Genomic DNA, 20032 nt, shown 5'->3' on the forward strand with positions numbered 1-20032 from the left:
GTCTTGAAATCACTGGTGCAGTTGTACTGGTTTGATACAAATCTCTAGCAAGAATCTCTGAAAAACTCAGATTTCTTACGTACCAATAAAAGTTTCTTCAGTATGTATTAAGCAGAAGCCCTGCCTCCAGTTTCCTCAAAAGGATCAAATTCTGCAGGAAGTGAGTTTTTCATCAGCTTTTCTTTTAAAGTTCTTTGCTGCAAAGTACTATCCAAAAGCAAACACTAAGTATGAGTCTGCTCCTTCAACAATGAAACCCACTTAAAGTTGTTAGAAAATGCCACTATGTCCTTGGACTTACCACATAATTATTTGAACTATTCTCATTGTAGCTTCGTTCAGAGCATTGAAAAAATCCACCAGCACTTGTCCTTTCTCTCCCATTTTCCCAATAACCATTCCAAAAACAAGACAAAAGACGATCAACCCCAGAACATTGATGCCATCGGAATACACGCCCACAATTTTGTATTCTTGGGTTTTGTTCTACAGATTAAATTCAAGAGAAAAAAAGTTACTATCTGAAAGCACTGAATTTAAAGAATTCTAAACTGAAAACACATTTAGATTTTTCTTTCAAAAGACATGGAGCTCTTCCCCAGTCACTTGCCTCTCTTTCTTGCAGTGCCAAGTGGGCAAGGTCATGAATGGGAGTAGAACTACATGGTCTTTGAAAGCTTTGTATTTTAAAGTTATGCAGCAGTCTGACCAAACACTAGCAGCAGATGAAGCACCCCTTAATTACGTTTCCCTTTCTACAGACTTCTGAAATGAAGGTCCAGGTATCCAGCCTTGCCTTCAACATACTCAAGACTCACTCCCTACTGTGTAGAACAAAACACAGCTGATGCAGAGTCACTGTGGTTATTTCTGAGCAATTAGAGGGTTTGTATCTGGATTAAAGATAAATAGTCTACTGTGTTAAGAACCAAGAAATGGTGTTCGCTTTTGACCCAAGTTGAAAATCTATTTTTTAGCTGAAAACAGTGAAATTGCACAATTTATAACAGAACGGAATGCACATAATGTAAGGTTATTATGTATTAGATAAGTATTCCTCTGTGGTTGTGCAGTATGAACATATGAAAGAAAGGGTGCAATTCTCTCCACTACATTCTGCTTCAGGATTTAATTAATGTCTTTTCATATGGCTCATGTTCCCATGCTCTTATTACTATGAGATGAAACTTGGAAGGAGTATAATAAAATGCGTATTGATTTGCTACTGTCCACAGTTCTGTGTTCACATTCTATTGAATTCCGTTCTCCCTCTCCTCCAATGTAAGTCTAGGCTTTATAGACCATCAGCACCCCTAAGCTCTCCACACCTCTAGTCAGGGGCTTGGTTAACCTCTTCTTCACTTCTCTTTTTTTTTTACAGAGTGCTGAACTATTAATTAACAAATGCCTTTCATTTAAAAAAAAAATACACAATTTTCCATTCCTTTCTTTCTGCAGCCCTTACTTCATTGATGTTTGAACACCTCATGCTGATATACATCTCGCATTTCCACAGTGACTGTGGTCTTTGATTTCTCAGCAAATTGACATTTCATCGGCATATACATTTAATAGCACATACTAATAGATTATTTTCTCACATTGTCTATTATCCTTGGACTGCCTAACTACTAGTGGAGTCCTCTCACGTTCTTCAACCTACCTGAAGATCCTCATAATCACTGCTAGCATTTATTTATTAAGTTTGATGTTCTTGCTAAAATCTATTTATGTACCACTTCCTTTCTTTTCTCAATCATTAACCACATCAACTAAACAAATTAATTCTATATTCTTTTTCCCCACTTCTTATATTATGAAGAAATACAACAATAAAGGCCACACCTCTGAAGCTCCCGCTGTTGTAGCAGTCGTAACAGGTTCTTCCGTAAATGTGGAGCTGTTTTTATCCACGCCAGTTGTAGCTTCAACTTTTTCACGTTTGGTTTTGTACTGGAAAAGTGGGGTTTTTTTTAAAAATAAGAGGAACTTCTTTAGAAATATGAAGAAACTGAAGAATGGCAAAAGGCATAGCCTATGCCCAGTAAAAATAAGAGGAAAATGAACCAATGTGATTTGAAGGTAGCAAGCATAGACAAATATGTTATTTCCCAAATCACATGAGCCATCATGGTTCTGTACTTTAGATGCTGTAGATTAAACAAATGATCCACAAGTGATTCCAGATGGTTACAAACCTTAAGCTAATATATTATAAAATTATTCCAAAAATTGTTATTATAAAATTTTACTACACTGATTCTGCTTACAGAAATTGTGAGCTATGCCGATTATAAATTCTGTGCTACACTAATCACAATACCTTGCTAAGAAAATAAAGCTTTAATTTTAACTATGATCAAGTGCTGTCATGACTCTGCCAAGGATCCCTAAAAGAACATTTCTATCTCCATAGTGTTGGGTATGTAATTAACATATGAGAATATGTAACCAACATAGGAGAAAAAAGAAGTTTTATAAACTGGAAATACGTTCAGTGCTGTGCACAGCAGGACAGTTAACATATTTCCCGAGAAAAGTTAACTACCTTGCATGCAAATCTCAGATAAACTAGCAGGCAACTGCTGGGGAAGACAAAAAAGGGAAGCAGAGACAATATAATGGAAAAATAGTTGATATATTTCCTGATAAAGATTACTGCATCTGAAGTAAGTCTGATATATACAGAGGAGTTTCCTCTTCCATCTTGCAAACCACACTTTTTCTGAAAGCTGTCTCCAACAGGCTCTGCTGACTGGCAGTTTTTCCTGGATGATCAGGTCTGGCAATTAGATGATCAACGTGAGGGCTAAGTTATGCAGAGTTTATAAGCACTGAGGGTTTTTACGAACAAGGAAAGCCTCAAGACATGGTTCTTCTAACTTTGCCTGCCCCAACAGGTAAAAACTTGTCTCATGCACCATTTGGTTTCTGCACCCAGTTCCTAGACATTGTCTTTTTGCAAGGGATGATCAGAGACTTAACAGCTGACAACTGAGTGTTTATTATAAGGGAAATTAAACCAAGATGCACTAAAAAAATTCTTTTTATGGGAAATAGATATACTCCTGGATTTCTCAGAAATAGTTCTTAACCTGACACAGTTTTTGGAGACACTTTGTAGTTCACAGTGAAAATTACAGTGGCAAAGATGAATTTTCAATCTTACCTGTTGGAAACAGGCCTGGACAAGGTTTTCTGGGAACATATTTCTGTTAAAAATTAGAGGTATTTCAAGGTCATAGCATACTAAGAGCAAGTTGTTATAAACAAAATGATCCAATCCGCTGCTTGAAAACCAGATCAGGTTGTATTCCTTTATCTAGAAAGCAGTATACTTAGCATCATCAGATATAAAATCCAAAGAAATTAAAGGTTCAGGAGTCCCAACAATCAGCTGACTTTTTTCCTACTGCTGAATATTCAGGCTTATTTTTCAGTATTTGACATTTGTGACTATCCAGTCGTTTTTTTCCCTGCTGCATCATTTCCATCATTTGCGTGAGTGATACCGGACACACAATTTTTATAGGATCTGTCAAATATAGGCAGAAAAAAAAATAACTGTGCTGGAAGAACCAGATATTTGGTGTGAATTTTTGAATTCAGAAATTAATCTTGGCTGATGAAAGATTCACATGTGTTATTCCAGGGTCAAGAATCACTTTTGCACACTGAAAAATAGTAAATTACGTCAGCAGCAGTGCAATCCAGTTGTGGCCTCCTTTCCAGCTGCCAACTTCAGATACAAATGATTGCAGAAAAAAAGCATTAATTAGTTATTTATTGAATACCTAATCCAGAGCAGGGCAGTTTATATACTGAAGCAGAAGTCTTTATCTCCCTTCTAGATCTTTCACATGCTCATCCCTTTATCTTTCAGGTTTTTAAAGCAAAATTTCTTCAAAGGGAAGAGTAGTTTGTACAAACCTGAGATTTTCCTTAATCTTTACAATACTGTCTTGATTTGGATCGTAAATTTGATTAATACAAATAATTAGGAAAAGTAACTATAATTCCTTTAGAATTTCACACCTCATACTCCTAATTCACAGTCTTAAATTTGTTTACAAGAAGTTGAGCTATAAACTGTAGCAAAAGTCCAAACTACTCCAAATTGCAGTTCACACCACTTCTTACCACAGGAACACTTTTTTTTATGCATGGAACTACATCAGCCCTGTGAGTATGTGTGGAAATGTTCATGTGGAAGCTACTGGTAACAGACTGCCTTAGATTTTAGAATGCAGCTGGTTGAAAAGTTCCCCTCATAGGTTCCTGGGCAAGTGACCATGAGGAATGAGATGAGCCATCCAAGGAGACGCCATTTTGGCCACGCACAGGCAGGAGGGCACAGAGGCTGGGAAGAGCTGTGAATTGTTGAATATAGGAGTTTGGGGTTGAGGACTGTTAACTATCTCTCATACAAACACCAGAGAAATTGTTATTTTCAAAAAGGTCTACCTTGACCTGTGCTGGGGCAGATACCCCAAATAACAGCATACATTTGCTATTAAATAGGACAGTGACTTTTTCAAGGCAGATACATACTGCTAAGTAAATAAATGTGTGTGTATTTTGCAAATGTCACACTGTGTATCTGGAATAGCATCTTCAAATGCCAGTCGCATTTCCTGAAGTAAAAAATGCTGAGAAAGCCAATTTTAAATACGTAGCAGTTGATTCTTACATGATACATTAAATAAAAATTCTACAAAAAGAAAACAGTGGGCAGGAATATGATACAGAGCAGAGATGAAGAGATAAATTGCAATTGGAGAAAAAAAATGATCCACAGAAACATTTTTGAGGGAACTACTTTGCTACCATTGTAAATGCAGCCATTTTTGTGGTGGTTGTTTTTTTTTTCTAATTCCTTTAACATGTTAGTTCTGAAAATGTGCTCAAGTCTCTTGTGGACTTTTCTAGGGGTTTCCTTTTTCTAACCACTTTAACCATCTATGATCTTCCGGGATGCTCATGGGGAAAGACTGACTATAAGGCTGCCTAAGATACTAGTGATGCAGCAAACTTGTTGACTGTGCAATCCTAGAAACCTTTGCAGACTACATCTGTTGCTCTGCATCCTGCCTTGAGGGGGTGAAATATAACACTGCAATTTTAGGTGTTTCACTATGCTAGATAACACAGAAGCTGCCAGTCAGTAACTTGCCAGCCATTCAATCCTTTCTGGAAATTTTCTTCCTAATTCTTTAATCTTGCATCCCAATTTCCGTAAATGAGGGAATTTTTGTTGTCACTGGTTTATTAACCAAAGTCTATGGTGTAAAGAGAATTTTTTTTTAACAAACTCCTTCGAATATACTTTAAAATGTCTAACTTGTTGGAAAGCAAATTATTCTCTCCTTATTCATCCAAACAACATTAGAAAGCATTTTCATTGTATCACACATCACAATTCTGTATTTGTTTGGACTTCTGCAAAAAGAGAATGGGAACTAGAAAAGCAAACCTCACCTGATCAGATCCAGCATGGCATCAACAGTATTGACTTCTGGGGTACTGCCCACTCTGTCAATCTCATTTGCTGTTTGAGGCACTCCAGGTTTAATGGTCACAACCAAGACAATCCCTGCAGAAGGAGAACGAATAGCTCACTGTGCAAGCAGAGGCACTGGTGCATCCTACCTCAGTGTATCCTGTGGAGGGAAATTCTTTAAACTCACCAGATGCTTTCCCTGAGTGCTCATGCAGGGGTCTTTAGAAAAGGGAAGTCTACAGGTGTTGCCTTTAAATATGTGGGTTCCTCCAACACCGAAGATACTTGCGGCATTGCCACTGGACTTGGGCACTCTGGCTTTGGTTTTGCATGTATGGTACTAAATCATCACCACTGCTCACCAGGAGGGTAAATTACTTCTGGGCTTCAGCTGAAGTGTTTTGCAACTTTTGCATGGTGATATTTTGAACTGCTATTTACCTTTTCCCTCATGCAGCTCTTCTTGTTACTAACTAGCTTTCAAATATGAATACAAGTGTGTTGTCCTGTGACCCCAAAGTACAACAGGGTGTTTTGGTAAAGTTAGTTAGCAATAAAGTTACTTAAGAGAAGGGCTTCAGAAACAGACTGAAATAAAAAATCACGGGTAAGAAAGTAGCTCTGACCTTGTGAATACTGAAATCAATGGCAAATTTTCTGTTTACTTTAGTGTCTTCGTCTTAAGCACATTATACACTATGCCTTTCCAACTGCACTTTTTTTGTTGTTTTCTCTATCACATCCAAACAAACCTAAACCAAATGAAACAACTAATTCTTAGTATAGGGAGAAAGAGGCATTTGGATGACCCTTCAATCAGTCAGCAACAAGGCCTTCTAATGATAGCTGTGAATAAAAGCAGAGCTGAATTTGTGTAACTCTGAAAAATGAAACGTAGTATCATAGTGTCATAGAATAACTTAGAATAGCAGGGACCTCTGGAGATTTTATGATTTAACCTCCCTCTCACAACAGTAACTATTTCAAAATTACATGCATATTAATGTAAGTCTTTACCTTCCTCACGTGTTCACAGAAAATTGCCAGACAGATGAGATAGCCTACGTGGTGTATCCGCAGCCATACGTTACTCAGTGATACAATCTCTAGAAATTAATCTAGTCTTATATGTCTATATGTGATTCTTTTTCTATTATTAAATACCGCTTTGCTTTAGAAGTAGGCCATATAGGATGTACTTTTTGTCCTTCAATAAATACATGTTTCTTTTAGGTGAGTAATATCTAGGCACAGTAGATGTGCCCACACACAGGCCCAACAAAATAGAAAGATGAGCCACAAACTACCTGACATCTGGCTAAGGAGGGTTTATTTTTACTTCTTATTTACGACGGCTGGCTGATGATGTTTGTTTAAGGAACTGTGGAAATTTCAAGGTTGCTTGTAGGGAATGAGACATGGGCCTCTTCGAGACAGGAGTGGAGCCTGGCAGAGGGGACAAAAGCCTTTCAGGAAGGAAATGAGACGACAATCAAGCAATAGTTTCTGTCGTTCTTGCAGGTGAGACATATTACACATTCTCATATCTGAGAATCAGTGGCAATCTATGGTTTTGCTATTACGGAAATTCACTTTGTAGCTAAGGCTGGCCTTTGATGTTCATTCAGCTTTCACTGTTTACCTAAGCAGACAGCCCCTAATTTCTGATCTGAAATGGGCAGCGAAATTGCCTATGCCTTCATACTGGGTATGAACACATGCCAGCTGTGAACAGCAGGACTAACTTCTTGCTGTATATGGGTACACGCATGTCAAGGTGTTTGGCATGATTCCTGTCTCCTCTCCCCATGCCATGTTTGGAAGTCAGTAATGTCACAGTGATGAATACTTAAAATTAGGAAAGGATTTTAAAGGTTAGAGTACCACAGAGTACCTAGTATTACAGCAATGACTGTAGTGCAGAAATAGTATATGACTGCTCGCAAACCAATCTTTCCAGAAACGCTGGAATCCAAAGCAGCAACACCTGCAAAAAAACCACAAAAACAAACCACTAAAAAACAGTCTCAGAAGAAATTTCCTATTTTGAAGAGATAATTATTTATTATCGTTTATTTCTACGCAGGAACTTTTTCCTTATTCAAGATATTTCTAAATACCTAATAGTCGGTTGCACTTCTAAAAAATACTCGTAGCAGACCAGCACATCTGCTGCTTCTGCTTCTTTACAAAAATCCTGTTTCCCTAGATTTTTCTAAGACAAAGAGACTTGAGATTTTCTGATTCCCTAGTTTTAGTGATGAATTACACTTCTTTGACTTATGAAAGTAGGTTGCAATTTATTTCCCTATTCACTTACATAATAGCTTCACCTTCTTCAGATCTGTTAACATTTTCACTTTCAAACTAAAAGCCATGGGAAGAAGCTGCTCAGGCCTGTTACCTCAGGTTGCTCAAGGCAAGTAAGGCTCATTCCTGGTAGGCTCTGCCTTCATCAACAGGTTTACTTTATTTTGACTAAAATTTTTTTGAAGTCTTGACTGTTCCCACTCCTCTGCCTGTATCTGTCATTGCCAGAAACTGAAAATGGGGAAAGTGCTGAGGCAGGTGTTATACTGAGGTCAGCTTAACTTCTGGCAACAGTATTATATGAAACTGCTCATAAAGTATTTTTTAATTGTTTAAAAGATTTACAGTTATGACTGTAGACATGCAATTAAGTAACCATGGTAATGTGAGCATTGTGACTGTAAAACTTGACTGTCTATAACCACAGTAGTTAATAATTCACCACTACCTGTTTATTGTACATTTGTGTTCCATTTGTATTTTCATGTTTATTGAGTCAGATCATCACAGACTGGCCAGATTCCTTTGTATAGGAAAGCAAAAATACTATGAGGATAGTCAACATCAGAGTAGCATTATTTTGCAGAAAAGAAATGAAATTTCAGAAACTAAGGAAGAAAAATATCTTTGACACAAATGTAACTTATTCATCTTTGAGCTCAAAAAGGATCTTAGCGAGCATACTTTAACCATGTGTTGATGTCTTTTTCGGAAGGTATATTAACAGCAGTAACAAGTTGTGCCTAGCACCTTCATATAATGCCTTACTTGTTCTGTTAATTGTTATTCAAAATGCAAACAGTACTGGGAGGGAAGAACGAAGATTATTTTATTTCATCATAGATTTGACTTTTTTGTGGTCTTCCATGGGATAGCTTGCCATCAGACTGAATATAGAATCACAGAATCATAGAATGGCCTAGGCTGGAAGGGACCTTAGAGATGATTTAATCCAACCTCCCTGTCACAGGCAGGGACGCCTCTCAGAGGGCTGAGTGGGGAGAAATCTTATGAAGTACAAGGGCGAGTGTAGATTTTTCCACTTGGGAAAAAATAACCCCATGTGCCAGCAGAGGTTGGGGACTGACCTGCTGGAGAGAAGTGTAGGAGAAAGGGACTTGGGGGTTCTAGTGGGCAGCAGGATGCCCATGAGCCAGCCATGTGCCCTCATGGCCAAGAAGGCCAATGGCATCCTGGGGTGTGTTAGAAGGGGAGTAGCTAGTAGGTCGAGAGAGGTCCTCCTGCCCCTCTACTCTGCCCTGGTGAGGCCACATCTGGAATGCTGTGTCCAGTTCTGGGCCTCTCAGCTCAAGAGAGACAGGGAACTGCTTGAGAGAGTCCAACACAGAGCCACAAAGATGATGAAGGGAGGAAAGGCTGAAAGAGCTGGGTCTCTTTAGCTTGGAGAAGACAAGGCTGAGGGGTGACCTTATTAATGTTTATAAATACGTCAAGCGGCAGTGTCAGGAGGACGGAGCCAGGCTCTTTTCAGTGACGTCCAATAATAGGTCAAGAGGCAACAGGTACAAGCAGGAGCACAGGAGGTTCCACAAAAACATTAGATAAAACTTTTTCCCTGTGAGGGTGACAGAGCCCTGGCACAGGCTGCCCAGGGAGGTTGTGGAGTCTCCTTCTCTGGAGACATTCAAAACCCACCTGGATGCGTTCCTGGGTGACCTACTGTAGGTGATCCTGCTTTGGCAGGGGGGGCTGGACTGGATGATCCTTTGAGGTCCCTTCCAATCCCTGACATTCTGTGATTCTGTGTGATTCTGTGATGATGTAGAGACTAACTCACTGAACAGCAAATAAGGATAATAAAAGAAATATCCATATGGCAAAGGAATACAGACCTGTGCACAGGAAAAAGAAAGGCCACAGCTGTTACAGGAGGCTGTCAGCACTAATGATATTGCCTGAGGCACAAACAACACAATGGACAGAGAATCTGGACCATCATTTTTACTAGTGAAAAAAATGGTGAAGATCAGATAGAAAAGATTACTTTTGCACTGCTATGGGCTCAGCTGTGGAAATTATTGTAGCAACAACTCTTGAGAACAGATAGTAATACACAAATACTGTACACACAAATAACACAAATAATGTGTGCTGTGGAGCTAGTTTCTAAGGCTGTTATGTCAAAACTTTTGCACCTGATATATTAACTTAGAAGGCTACATCATGTGTTTAAAAGAGAGAAAAATGGTGTGGCCACAGTTTTGTACGTTCTAATGAGAAATTCATAAAAATTAGAAATAATGGAATTCTACTCTAAAACTTGTTATATTAACTGACAGTAGCAGTTAGGCAGACCGTGGAGGTAAGATAATAATCTTTTCACGGAATGGAGTGCTTCAGAAAGCTTGGCTGAAGGTTTTTTTTTTTGTGACAGTCTTGCTAACTCAGCCAAGAGCCTAATAGTCATGCAGGGTTATCTCCCTGAGTACTTAGTTATAAAGATTCTACAATGAGTATGACATGAAGTCCCTGTGGCAGCCATTCTGGCTCCACATGAAATCCCTCTGCAAACTGGTATGCTCACTGGAGTTAGAGAGGTATAATTACAGAAAAACTTTGCCCCTGCCTTTTAAAGCTGGATACTGATCCTACTGGTGAGTGAGCTGTGCTAGAATTCAGCTTGTGCTTCCACTATTAAGTTGGTGCTATAAAAACAGGTAAATCAGTTAGGCAGACAAGTATGCTCTATGGATTACATATATGGTTTGTTTGTTTTTTAAACTCATGTGCTCTAAAACAAAACTGCATTTGCGATTATGTTTTCATTCAGAGAATGAAGCAGCATTCACTTCAAGTGCCACAGTCCCAGGTTTGCACTGGGTGCTTTATGCTGCTAAACTCCTTCTTCTCATGTTAGCTTATTACACATAGGAAAACACAATATGTTAGAAATAGATTTCCCTCCAGAAACATCGTACTATCATTCCTGAGCAATTGACAATATATTGTAATTGACAGGTACTGTCCTTCTTTTCAAGTCAACTGAAAATTAAATATCCCTTGAAATAACATCATGGCTTTCTAATTTCTCTGGACGTAACTGAAAGAGTTAATAGAAAATACACTAAACAAAGCATGCAGCACTAATTTCAGTTCATAAGAAAATTTATTTCTCAAACTAAGATGGCACGCACGCTACTCAAAATACAAAGCTCACAGTGATGTAATTAAAGATAGCATCACATGAACAGCATATTTAAACTTGGTTATCTACTGTAAATTACCATTAAATTTTTATAACTATTTTATTTGTTTTTACTTCCTTTGCTCTTGCTATCCCCAGATTTTAAATTCTTTAAACACACTTGAGCAGATAAACTTTAAATGTAGTCTGATGTACAGAATTCAAATAAGCACAATGGATTCTCCTCCATCCCTGGGCATTTCACAATTGTAGTATTTCAGACTAGTTCCTTAAATTTTCTTACAGGAGATGTTATAATTAAGCTACCATCATTGAAGCACTGCATGTAACTCTATGGCTCTGATACTCAAGACTTAGGGGAGATGATCATAAAAGACACCAACTGGTGTTAAAATCTGTTAATCTACCTACCTCTCTGCCCATATTATTTTAGTGGAAGAGAGTTAAGGTTTTAATATCTGAAGCCAAATTTTGGAATCTCTTGCCTAGTCTTCTGCAATTCAGCTTCCATGTTTTCTATGTTCCAGTTTCTAACCTGAACCTTTGTACTGTTTTGGGGTTTTTTTTCTCTTTTTGCCCCATTTTCTCTGATTTGCAACACATACACTTGCAAAAGACTAAAAAATGAAACAATCAGTGAAATCAAGCCTCTCACATTTTCTCTTTCTTGTCCAAAGACCTCAAACCCCTACCAAAATGAAATGCTCTATTGTATACACACCTTTTTTTGAGGAAAGGATGGGAGGATAAATAATAGGACTGATGTTAATAGTTTTGTTTTACAGAATATTTGGAGACATCAAAGAACAACATGGATGAGGATGGCACAGGACCGTCAAGAGAACAGAAGAGGCACATACTTTTGCATAAGAAACATACACATTCAATTTTAAAAGCCAGGGGAGAAAAGTAAAATTCTAACCTAGGTGTTCCTGAAATTGCAACAACATTTTTATATTCTCTGTATGGTCTTTTTTTTTTACTTGAATCTTTCAGCTGGTATTGCCAGGAAGCCTACTGATTTAAATTTCTTTTATTTTTATAGTTACTTTTGCCCTATTTCTAGAGGATTCCTAGAAATGTCCTCCTTAAAAAATAACCAGAAAAGAGGGCAATATTGTGAAACTTGTAAAATACCAGAAGTAGAAGAATAGAATGATTACAGCTGACCAATTTAATCCTGTGTGGTGTTCAACTACTGATTTATGCATGTGGAATATGTTGTGTTGCCAGAGTTAAAAGACACATAGCTTCTCCAACTCTAACTTCAGAATCCCTGTCTACTTGGTTAAGTGCATCACACCAAGAGTCCTGTTAAGACTGGATGACAGCACAACCAGCTTTTGAAGACTCTCTGAAATTTCTTTCATAATCTTGTTTTTTGAACATATTCAGAGTTGCTTCTCTGAAATGTTACTGTATAAAGCTACTTTACCTAAAGGAATAATCTGATTTAAAAAAGAAAAAATAGGAGTCTAAATATGAAACATAGTCCTCCAGAAATTTTTACCAGTAGCCACTAACGGAAGCATAAATCACTCATTCAGGTTCTTGCAGACTTAAAAAATTAGTTTAGCATAACACATGGTTGCAACTTCATGAACGACTAACATTTACTTGTCCGTTTTCTCTCTGACAAGAGTGTGGGTTTTTTCGCACTTTGGTGTCACAGGGGAACAGAGAACAAAACTGTAATTTTAAAAGTTCTGGAAAATTACTATTAAGTCTTGAAAAATCAGTGAAGTGTATGTTTCAATGGTACTGATGTTGTTGAAGCTTCATGCAAACCCAGGAAACTGACATTCTAAACCTTTTGTGTCAAATACTTGTCTTTCATTGCACTGCTGCTTAGAAAGGTTCTTTTTGAATATTCCGAATATGAATGAGTTCCTGAGTTTTCTTTCTTTGTTCTCTCTTCTGACACTAATGACACCTCCACTTCCATTAAATACAGGAGCATCTTTGCTCAGCTTCCAGTGTAAAAAGTTCTTTACTACAAGGGTGGTGAAACACTGGAACATGTTATCCAGAAAGGTGTTGGAGGCCCCATCCCTGGGGACATAGAAGGTCAGGACTGATGGGACTCTGAGCAACCTGATGTAGTTATAGATGTCCCTGCTCACTGCAGGAGGCTCGGACTAGATGACCTTTAGAGGTCCCTTCCAACCCAACATTCTATGATTCTACGGGGAGGGGTAACACCAGGCACCAGTACAGATTAGGGGATGTCCTGCTGGGAAGCAGCCCCATGGAGAAAGACCTTGGAGACCTAGTGGACAGTAAGTTGTCCATGGGACAGCAACATGCCCTTGTGGTCAAGAGGGCCAATGGGATCCTGGGGTGCGGTGTCCAGCAAGTCTAGGGAGGTTCTCCTCCTCCTCTAATCTGTCCTGGTGAGACCACACCTGGAATACTGAATCCAGTTTTGGGCTCCCCAGTTCAAGAGGGACAGGGATCTACTGGAGAGAGTCCAATGGAGAGCTACGAGCATGATCAAGGGACTTGACCATCTCTCCTGTGAAGAGAGACTGAGAGAACTGGAGCTGTTTAGCTTGAAAGGAGACGGCTGAGAGGGGACCTTATTAACGTATATAAATATGTGAGGGGTGGGTGTCAAGAGGAAGGGGACAATCTCTTCTCAGTGGTGCCCAGCAACAGAACAAGGAATAATGGGTTTAAGTGAGAACCTCAACAAGAGGAAAAATTTCTTTACTGTGAGGGAAACAGAGCCCTGGCACAGGCTGCCCAGAGACGCTGTGGAGTCTCCTTCTCTGGAGACTTTCAAAACCCACTTGGATGCATTCCCATGTGGCTGCCCTAGGGGATCCTTCTCTGGCAAGGGGGCTGGACTAGATGATCTTTGGAGGTACCATTAGGGGTTGCCTAACATTCTATGATTCTATGATACTATGACTCTATGCCTCAATGACAATCTCTTTTCACTCTCTCCAGGTGGGTCTACAGCTTTCTTATAGATTTCTAGGAAATGTAAAAGATTCTCAGTTATTTCCATACTTCCCTTTTAGTTTCAAAAAGTTACTAAGATCATTGGGAATACAAATAATGCATAATGATTCTATGATTCTACAATATTTCAGGTAAAAGAAATTAGGCAGCTAATAAAAAAAAATCTGCAGGTATTGGAGTTGGGCAAACCATTCAGAAAAATTCATAGCCACAAGCCACACCAGACCATCATTTCCAAATGGCCCCTGAAATCTGAAATACCCACAGGGTTTTTTGAATAAAAATGCAGAAAGGTCTTTCAAATCCTGCACCAGTGTGTCAGCAAAAACCGCTGTGGATCAATGTAATTACGTAACTCTGAATCCAGTAAAGTACTGTGGATTTCATAACAAATCCTAGAGCCACATGCCTCACATTCACTATATCTGAGGCATTTATTCAGAAAATAGGGAATTCCTGTTCTCTTCTTCTGACACAGGAGCAATGGAAAGTGCCATGATCTAGCTGCATTGCCATGTAGCAACTTCAAACTAGTTGTGAGTAAATACCTTTCACTACCCATGTAACTAGATCACTGACTATGTTGTCTTTTGAGTGTTGCTGAGGCTGAGATAAATACTCAAAATCACAGCAGTTAATATAACATGAAAGATAAAGAAACTGCTTGTTTCAGTTTACAGCAATATCAGGCTACTCGACTGAAACCTCCATTTGTGAAATTATTTTGCATCTGGATGTTATAAAACCTTTTATCTTTCTCTGAAGCCAGCCATTAACACAGACCCAAAAGCTGATGGCAGTTACTAAGGAGCAACCTATGAAGTCAGGCAAAAAATCAAGTACTCATTAATGTTTTAATTTTACTTAATGATGTATAGGAGAGGGAACTACTTACAGTGCATTAATAAAACCCCTAAAGATCTTAAAAGGTTACTACCCCATTAGCTCCTCCTCCTGTTTTGTTCCTGACTGTTGGAATGGACTACATTTCCCACAGAAAATAGAAATTTTATGCTGGTTTCAACATTTGGGAATGTCATAATAAAATCAGCTACAGAACTACAGTTCTATACAGCATGGAGTGGATAGCCAAGTGGCTTCATAACAGAAAAATTACTAGTAATTGAGTAATCTACTGTCTGGAATAGAACACTTGCTCCCTAAAAGAGGTACCAACCCCGTGCCAAAAATGGAAACTGTGCGATCTGTGAATGAAAGAATTTTTTTTCTTCTCTGAGATGTGTACATTTGGGATAAATATTTTAAACTGGAACAAGCAAATCAATACCCAATATGATTAAAAGTCAAATAAACAAAATGCTCTGTATAAGATGATATTGCACTCTATTGTTGTGTGGCTTGTGTCAGTGTTCACATTTGAGGCTTGTACCAATGGATATGCATCCAAATGGCTTTGGCACAAGGCACAACACTGTAATTCTAGAGTGCTTCATTAATCCTTTGAGATCTGAAAGTGAAAAGGGTTGCAATGAGGACCAGAAACAATCATGGGGCTCTTCCAACTTCCAGTAATTATCATCTTACTGGTTCCCTGGGGTATAACACATCCTTAGAATTTGTCATACAGTTCTACAGAGGTGTCCCAACTGAGTACAAGAATTTATGCTTCCAGCTGTTCTTTTTCATTATATTATGAGAGACTACATCTACCATTTGGTGCTGTGACTGACTCTGTTCAGCAGCAACAATCATATGCAGGCACCTTGGCATTTTTTTCTGCCGCTCTACAAATTCCACTGTCATCATCAAGAGCATCTCCTGCAGCACTTCTTAGCTTTACTCAAAGATTCTGAGGAGCAATGGAAGCTGACAAGATCTGTTTCTTCTACTGTCTCACTTCGCCTACACAACAAATTGATCATTAAGTATAATCAGCAAAAGGCTGGGCTGTTTACCTCCTGTATGAGCCGAAACAAGCAGGACACAGAACCACGGCTCAAATGCAAGAAGTAAATTTATTCTCACGACCTGATAATGTGGAGAATCTCTGCAGCAGCCCCCGGGTGGAGGCACACAGGCAGCCACCACACGAGCAGCACAACGAGCAGCAGTGCAGGCCCAGGGAGATCTCCCCTTGCTGGAAAGCAGGGGACACTGAACCCCCTGCTTCGTTATGTTTAACCTGTTGCTCGGCAGGGATGTGAGAGACGCCGCCGCATCTCTCCCAGGCCTCTGTTATCCAAGCGTGGCTGTGCTGCTGGCCAAGCGCACAAGGCCAAGCAGTGATCTAGTACGACGTGTGTTTCCCAACACCCCAGCTGCAAGTCACTGGAGTGTGCCTACAGTCCTCACCAATCTTCCGTTAAATTCCCACACCACCCTTTGCCAATGCTTGATGATCAGATGTGAGTTTTCTTTGCCCCTGGGCCAGCCCCTGGCACTGGTGGCAGGCTCATTTTAAGTGTGACTCAGAGCGAGAGGGAAGAGTCTGGCTCAAGGGCCTTTCATGTCCACAAAAATGCCAGCCACATTGTAGCTTTCTCAATTACTTTTAGGAGCTAATCACATTTCTGAGGAGAAATAACTGAAGTATGGCGCACAACTGTACACAATTCTCTCAGAGTTCTTATTCCTAATTCAGTATTGTAACAAAAATACAGCAGGAAGCATTCATCAAGAGTAGAATGCTATGGCTTTTACACCTCATCTATGACTAGGATGTTGATTCAAGGACAAAATGCAATTCTAAAACTGCTCTAAACTGCCATCAGCCTCATTGCTCTAGCTGAGGAATTCTGCAGATGCCAGAGGAATCACAAAAGAATTCTCAACTCCACCCAGCTGTAGACATTTTAATTCTTCCCTTCCATCACAGCTATTCTGGCTGCAATGTGCAGAAGTGACACAGTGAACATCCAGGATATTCAGTTCCACTGAAAATGTTTTACAGAATGTTGCAACATGCATATTAAAATAGAAAAGCATAGGAGAATCTTAAAATGCATACAGATAATTTTAGTTAGCAAACCTTCTAAGGGGATCACAACATTTTATACAAAAATAGTAGTGTCATTTTATTGCCAGGGTTGTACTATGTTACGTGTTGTTGCAAAAGTATAGGATTTACTCTTTGAAAAATATTAGAAGAAAAGAAAAGAATGAAGCATTGCAGACACAGTGTCCTTGATAAATGGATAGCTGTCTGAAACACATGAAGTTTCTTAGCTTTAAAAGACGGAGTTGGGAGTGCTTCTAATTTAAGACACAAGCAGTATAAAAATTTCAACTGCTTCTGGTTACGTGTTATGACCCCCTTCATTCTATTTTTTTTTAATGTATTTACCTGTACTGACCATTCTCATCTTGTCCTCTGATCATCACAGATCTGGTGGTCAAGTCATAACAGCAATCTTTTTTAGAAGCAAATGGCAATTTTGAATTAGTTGCCACATTTTTCTTCTACTTGCAATGGGACACACTACTAATACTAAGTATTTGGCCTGTATCTTCAGATGTGACACATGATTTTTACTTGAGAAACTGAACACCAAAGTCTAGCTCAGATGCTGAATTGTATAGCAAGCTTATTGCTTATTTTCTTATTCCTCTATGTGTTTAAGAGTAACCGATTTGCATTCTTGGTCCACAGGCTACCGTCAGCTCTAATCCACTACTTCCTGGAAAAGAAGCTATCTCACACAATATAAGATTAGAATTTATCTTATTTTCCATGTAAATTTTGTCACTGTTTGACAGTTAGATGATGGACACAAGCAGGAAGTTTCCTCTTCACGGGTGGTCATCTCTGTTGTTCAGTGAAGTCAGGTTTGGAGAGATCTTTATGCTCAAAGTGCCTGACATCATGGACGCAACCTTCCTTGCAACTCATCAGTCTACAGCAATCCTTCCTAAACAGAGACACATGCTGGAGTCACACTTCTTGAGACTCAGAAAGGGCATGAATAGACTACATGTTAAATATGGCAGCTAATCTGAACTTTTCTCACCCATTCAGTCTCTTGGTGATGTGGCTATACCCACTGCTCTTGTAAAGCACTGCCTATTCACTTCCTGTGTGAAGAACTCTGCTCTCAGGGCTTCTCGAAAACAAGGCAGAGTATGAAAGCTAGCTGTCCTCTGTCCTTTAGTTCTTGGGCTACACTCATTTTTTGAAGGAAAAACTGAGCTGCTGCAGGGGCAATCACCATAATACTGGTGAATTCAGAGTCTATACTTTACTGAAGCCATCTTTGACTCATCCGTGATTCTTCTCTCTTCCCATTCTAGACTCTGAGCCTTTTCTCTCCCTTTCTGTCCTTTTAGCTGGAATGATCTTGCAGTACATGATTACCCTGACTGTAATTAACCTCCTGAAAGCTCCCTTTCTTTATATTCTTCCTGAAATCTAAGTTCACAAATTAGGTTCAACAGAAATTACTCCCAAGGCCTGTTTCCTCCCAAGGCTCTTTTTCTTTCCTCTTTGCGTCCCTTACGTATGAACAAGACTGTCAGGACCAAACAAATAATTCCCAACTGTCTACTGAAATACGACCCACATTCAGAATGTCAGACAGCATGATTCTATGCACAACTTCACTATTCATCTGAGACACAGGACTCAGATGGTGCTGTCTGTTACTACCTGTATATCATTCTCAACCATCTTTCTTTCACTTGATACGCATCTCACATAATTTTTTTTTCCTCCTGTTTACTGTGTCATGGGGCTCCACATTATCTTTTTTTATCTAGTCTTCCACTAGCTAAATGAATGACAAACACAGCAAAGTCTCATTAGCAAAACAGTTCTGAGTCAGATGTTGGCTGAGAAGATAAGGTAATCAACAAGCAATGGCAAATGTAAGCCCCCAAGACACTGTAGCTTGCAGTCTAAAAAATGACATTTTTAGTGACCCACTACCTCTGTCATTAGTGTTTGTTACTAGAAGTCTCCCATTCCTATTCTGTCAGTCTTTCCATGGCAGCAGTTAAGCTGTCTATTCAAATTTCATTTTTAGATACTGTAAAGGAAAATGACTTCTATGACAACTCGTAGCAATTACTTTTTCAACAGACTTGATAGTAATTTAATAAATATCTCTTCTTTGGAGTAAATTATTGTCATTCCACTCGCACTGTTCTGTAAATGCAATAGAAGAACATCTTACAAATGGATCAAAAAAAATCTAAGAAATTGTGGTGGGGGGAGATGCATGCAGATAATGACTAAGCATGGTTAGTGCTATTTAAATGTGACAAAAACTAAACCAGAAAATCCTCAATTCCTACTTACATGATCTAGCAAACTCTTAGAGGTTATATAATCTCAAGTTAATGCCTTTTCAGGAGATGTGATGTTCCTTGGGTAGAATGTAATAAGAGCTTAGAAGGAGGGAAGATGACATATCGATCTGCTAAGATGGACAGGCTAGCAAGACCCATAAAAGAAACCAGATTCAGTTCATGGATGTAGAGAAATATAGCCTCTGTACTGTTACCAGTGAAATATATAAGGAATGAATACAGAAAACCTGGAGTACTGAAAGTACTTGAATTACCTCAAAGTCACTGGTGGTAAAATATAAAGGTGGACAAGTTTTAGCTTTCAGACTCTTAAAAGATATCTTTAATATGTCACTACATTTTTAACTCAATCATGATGTCCACACACAGTGAAATGGAGTAAACAGGTAAATGCAATCTGTTTTATACAGTGGAATTGTTTATGTCCCCAGCTCCAGAACAGATGAGCGGAAGAGAGTAATGCACTTCAGACCCACCCCCAGCCCCCTGGTGATATATGCGGGATGAGACACAATGACTGCCAATGCTGCGGAACGGTGGCTGTGCTGAGGCTCTCTGCCCTTGAGAACTGGTGTTAATCATGCTCCTTGAACCAGAAGTGCATTTCAAAGTTTCATTACCATAATTTAAAACCTTAAATAATGTAGGGGCTGTCTCAGTTGCATAAGGTCAACTGATATTGATAGGAAAGGAGTAGATGACTGTGACAGAAGTAATCTGGGCACAAAGCCGTGTCCATTAATAGCCCACGACTCTGCAGTCCTCCCTGCCTCAATGACTACACATGGACAGTGGGGACAGGACCTCCAAAAACCCTCAGAACA

The 20032-nt window shown here is 39.1% G+C and overlaps 1 protein-coding gene across 1 annotated transcript in view; it reads right to left on the minus strand.

The window, feature by feature from the left end:
* SLC1A1 (solute carrier family 1 (neuronal/epithelial high affinity glutamate transporter, system Xag), member 1) overlaps window positions 1-20032 on the minus strand; it is a gene marked incomplete at its 5' end in the record, with an annotated part of 40295 nt that overhangs the window by 12176 nt on the left and 8087 nt on the right. The window contains 5 exons of the mRNA XM_009878465.1: window positions 302-486; window positions 1846-1953; window positions 3170-3212; window positions 5479-5593; window positions 7395-7487. Coding sequence (XP_009876767.1) covers window positions 302-486; window positions 1846-1953; window positions 3170-3212; window positions 5479-5593; window positions 7395-7487 — 544 coding nt within the window. The remainder of the gene's footprint in view (window positions 1-301; window positions 487-1845; window positions 1954-3169; window positions 3213-5478; window positions 5594-7394; window positions 7488-20032) is intronic.

The sequence above is a fragment of the Apaloderma vittatum genome, unplaced genomic scaffold, assembly GCF_000703405.1.
Source record: "Apaloderma vittatum isolate BGI_N311 unplaced genomic scaffold, ASM70340v1 scaffold10161, whole genome shotgun sequence".
NCBI lineage: Eukaryota > Metazoa > Chordata > Aves > Trogoniformes > Trogonidae > Apaloderma > Apaloderma vittatum.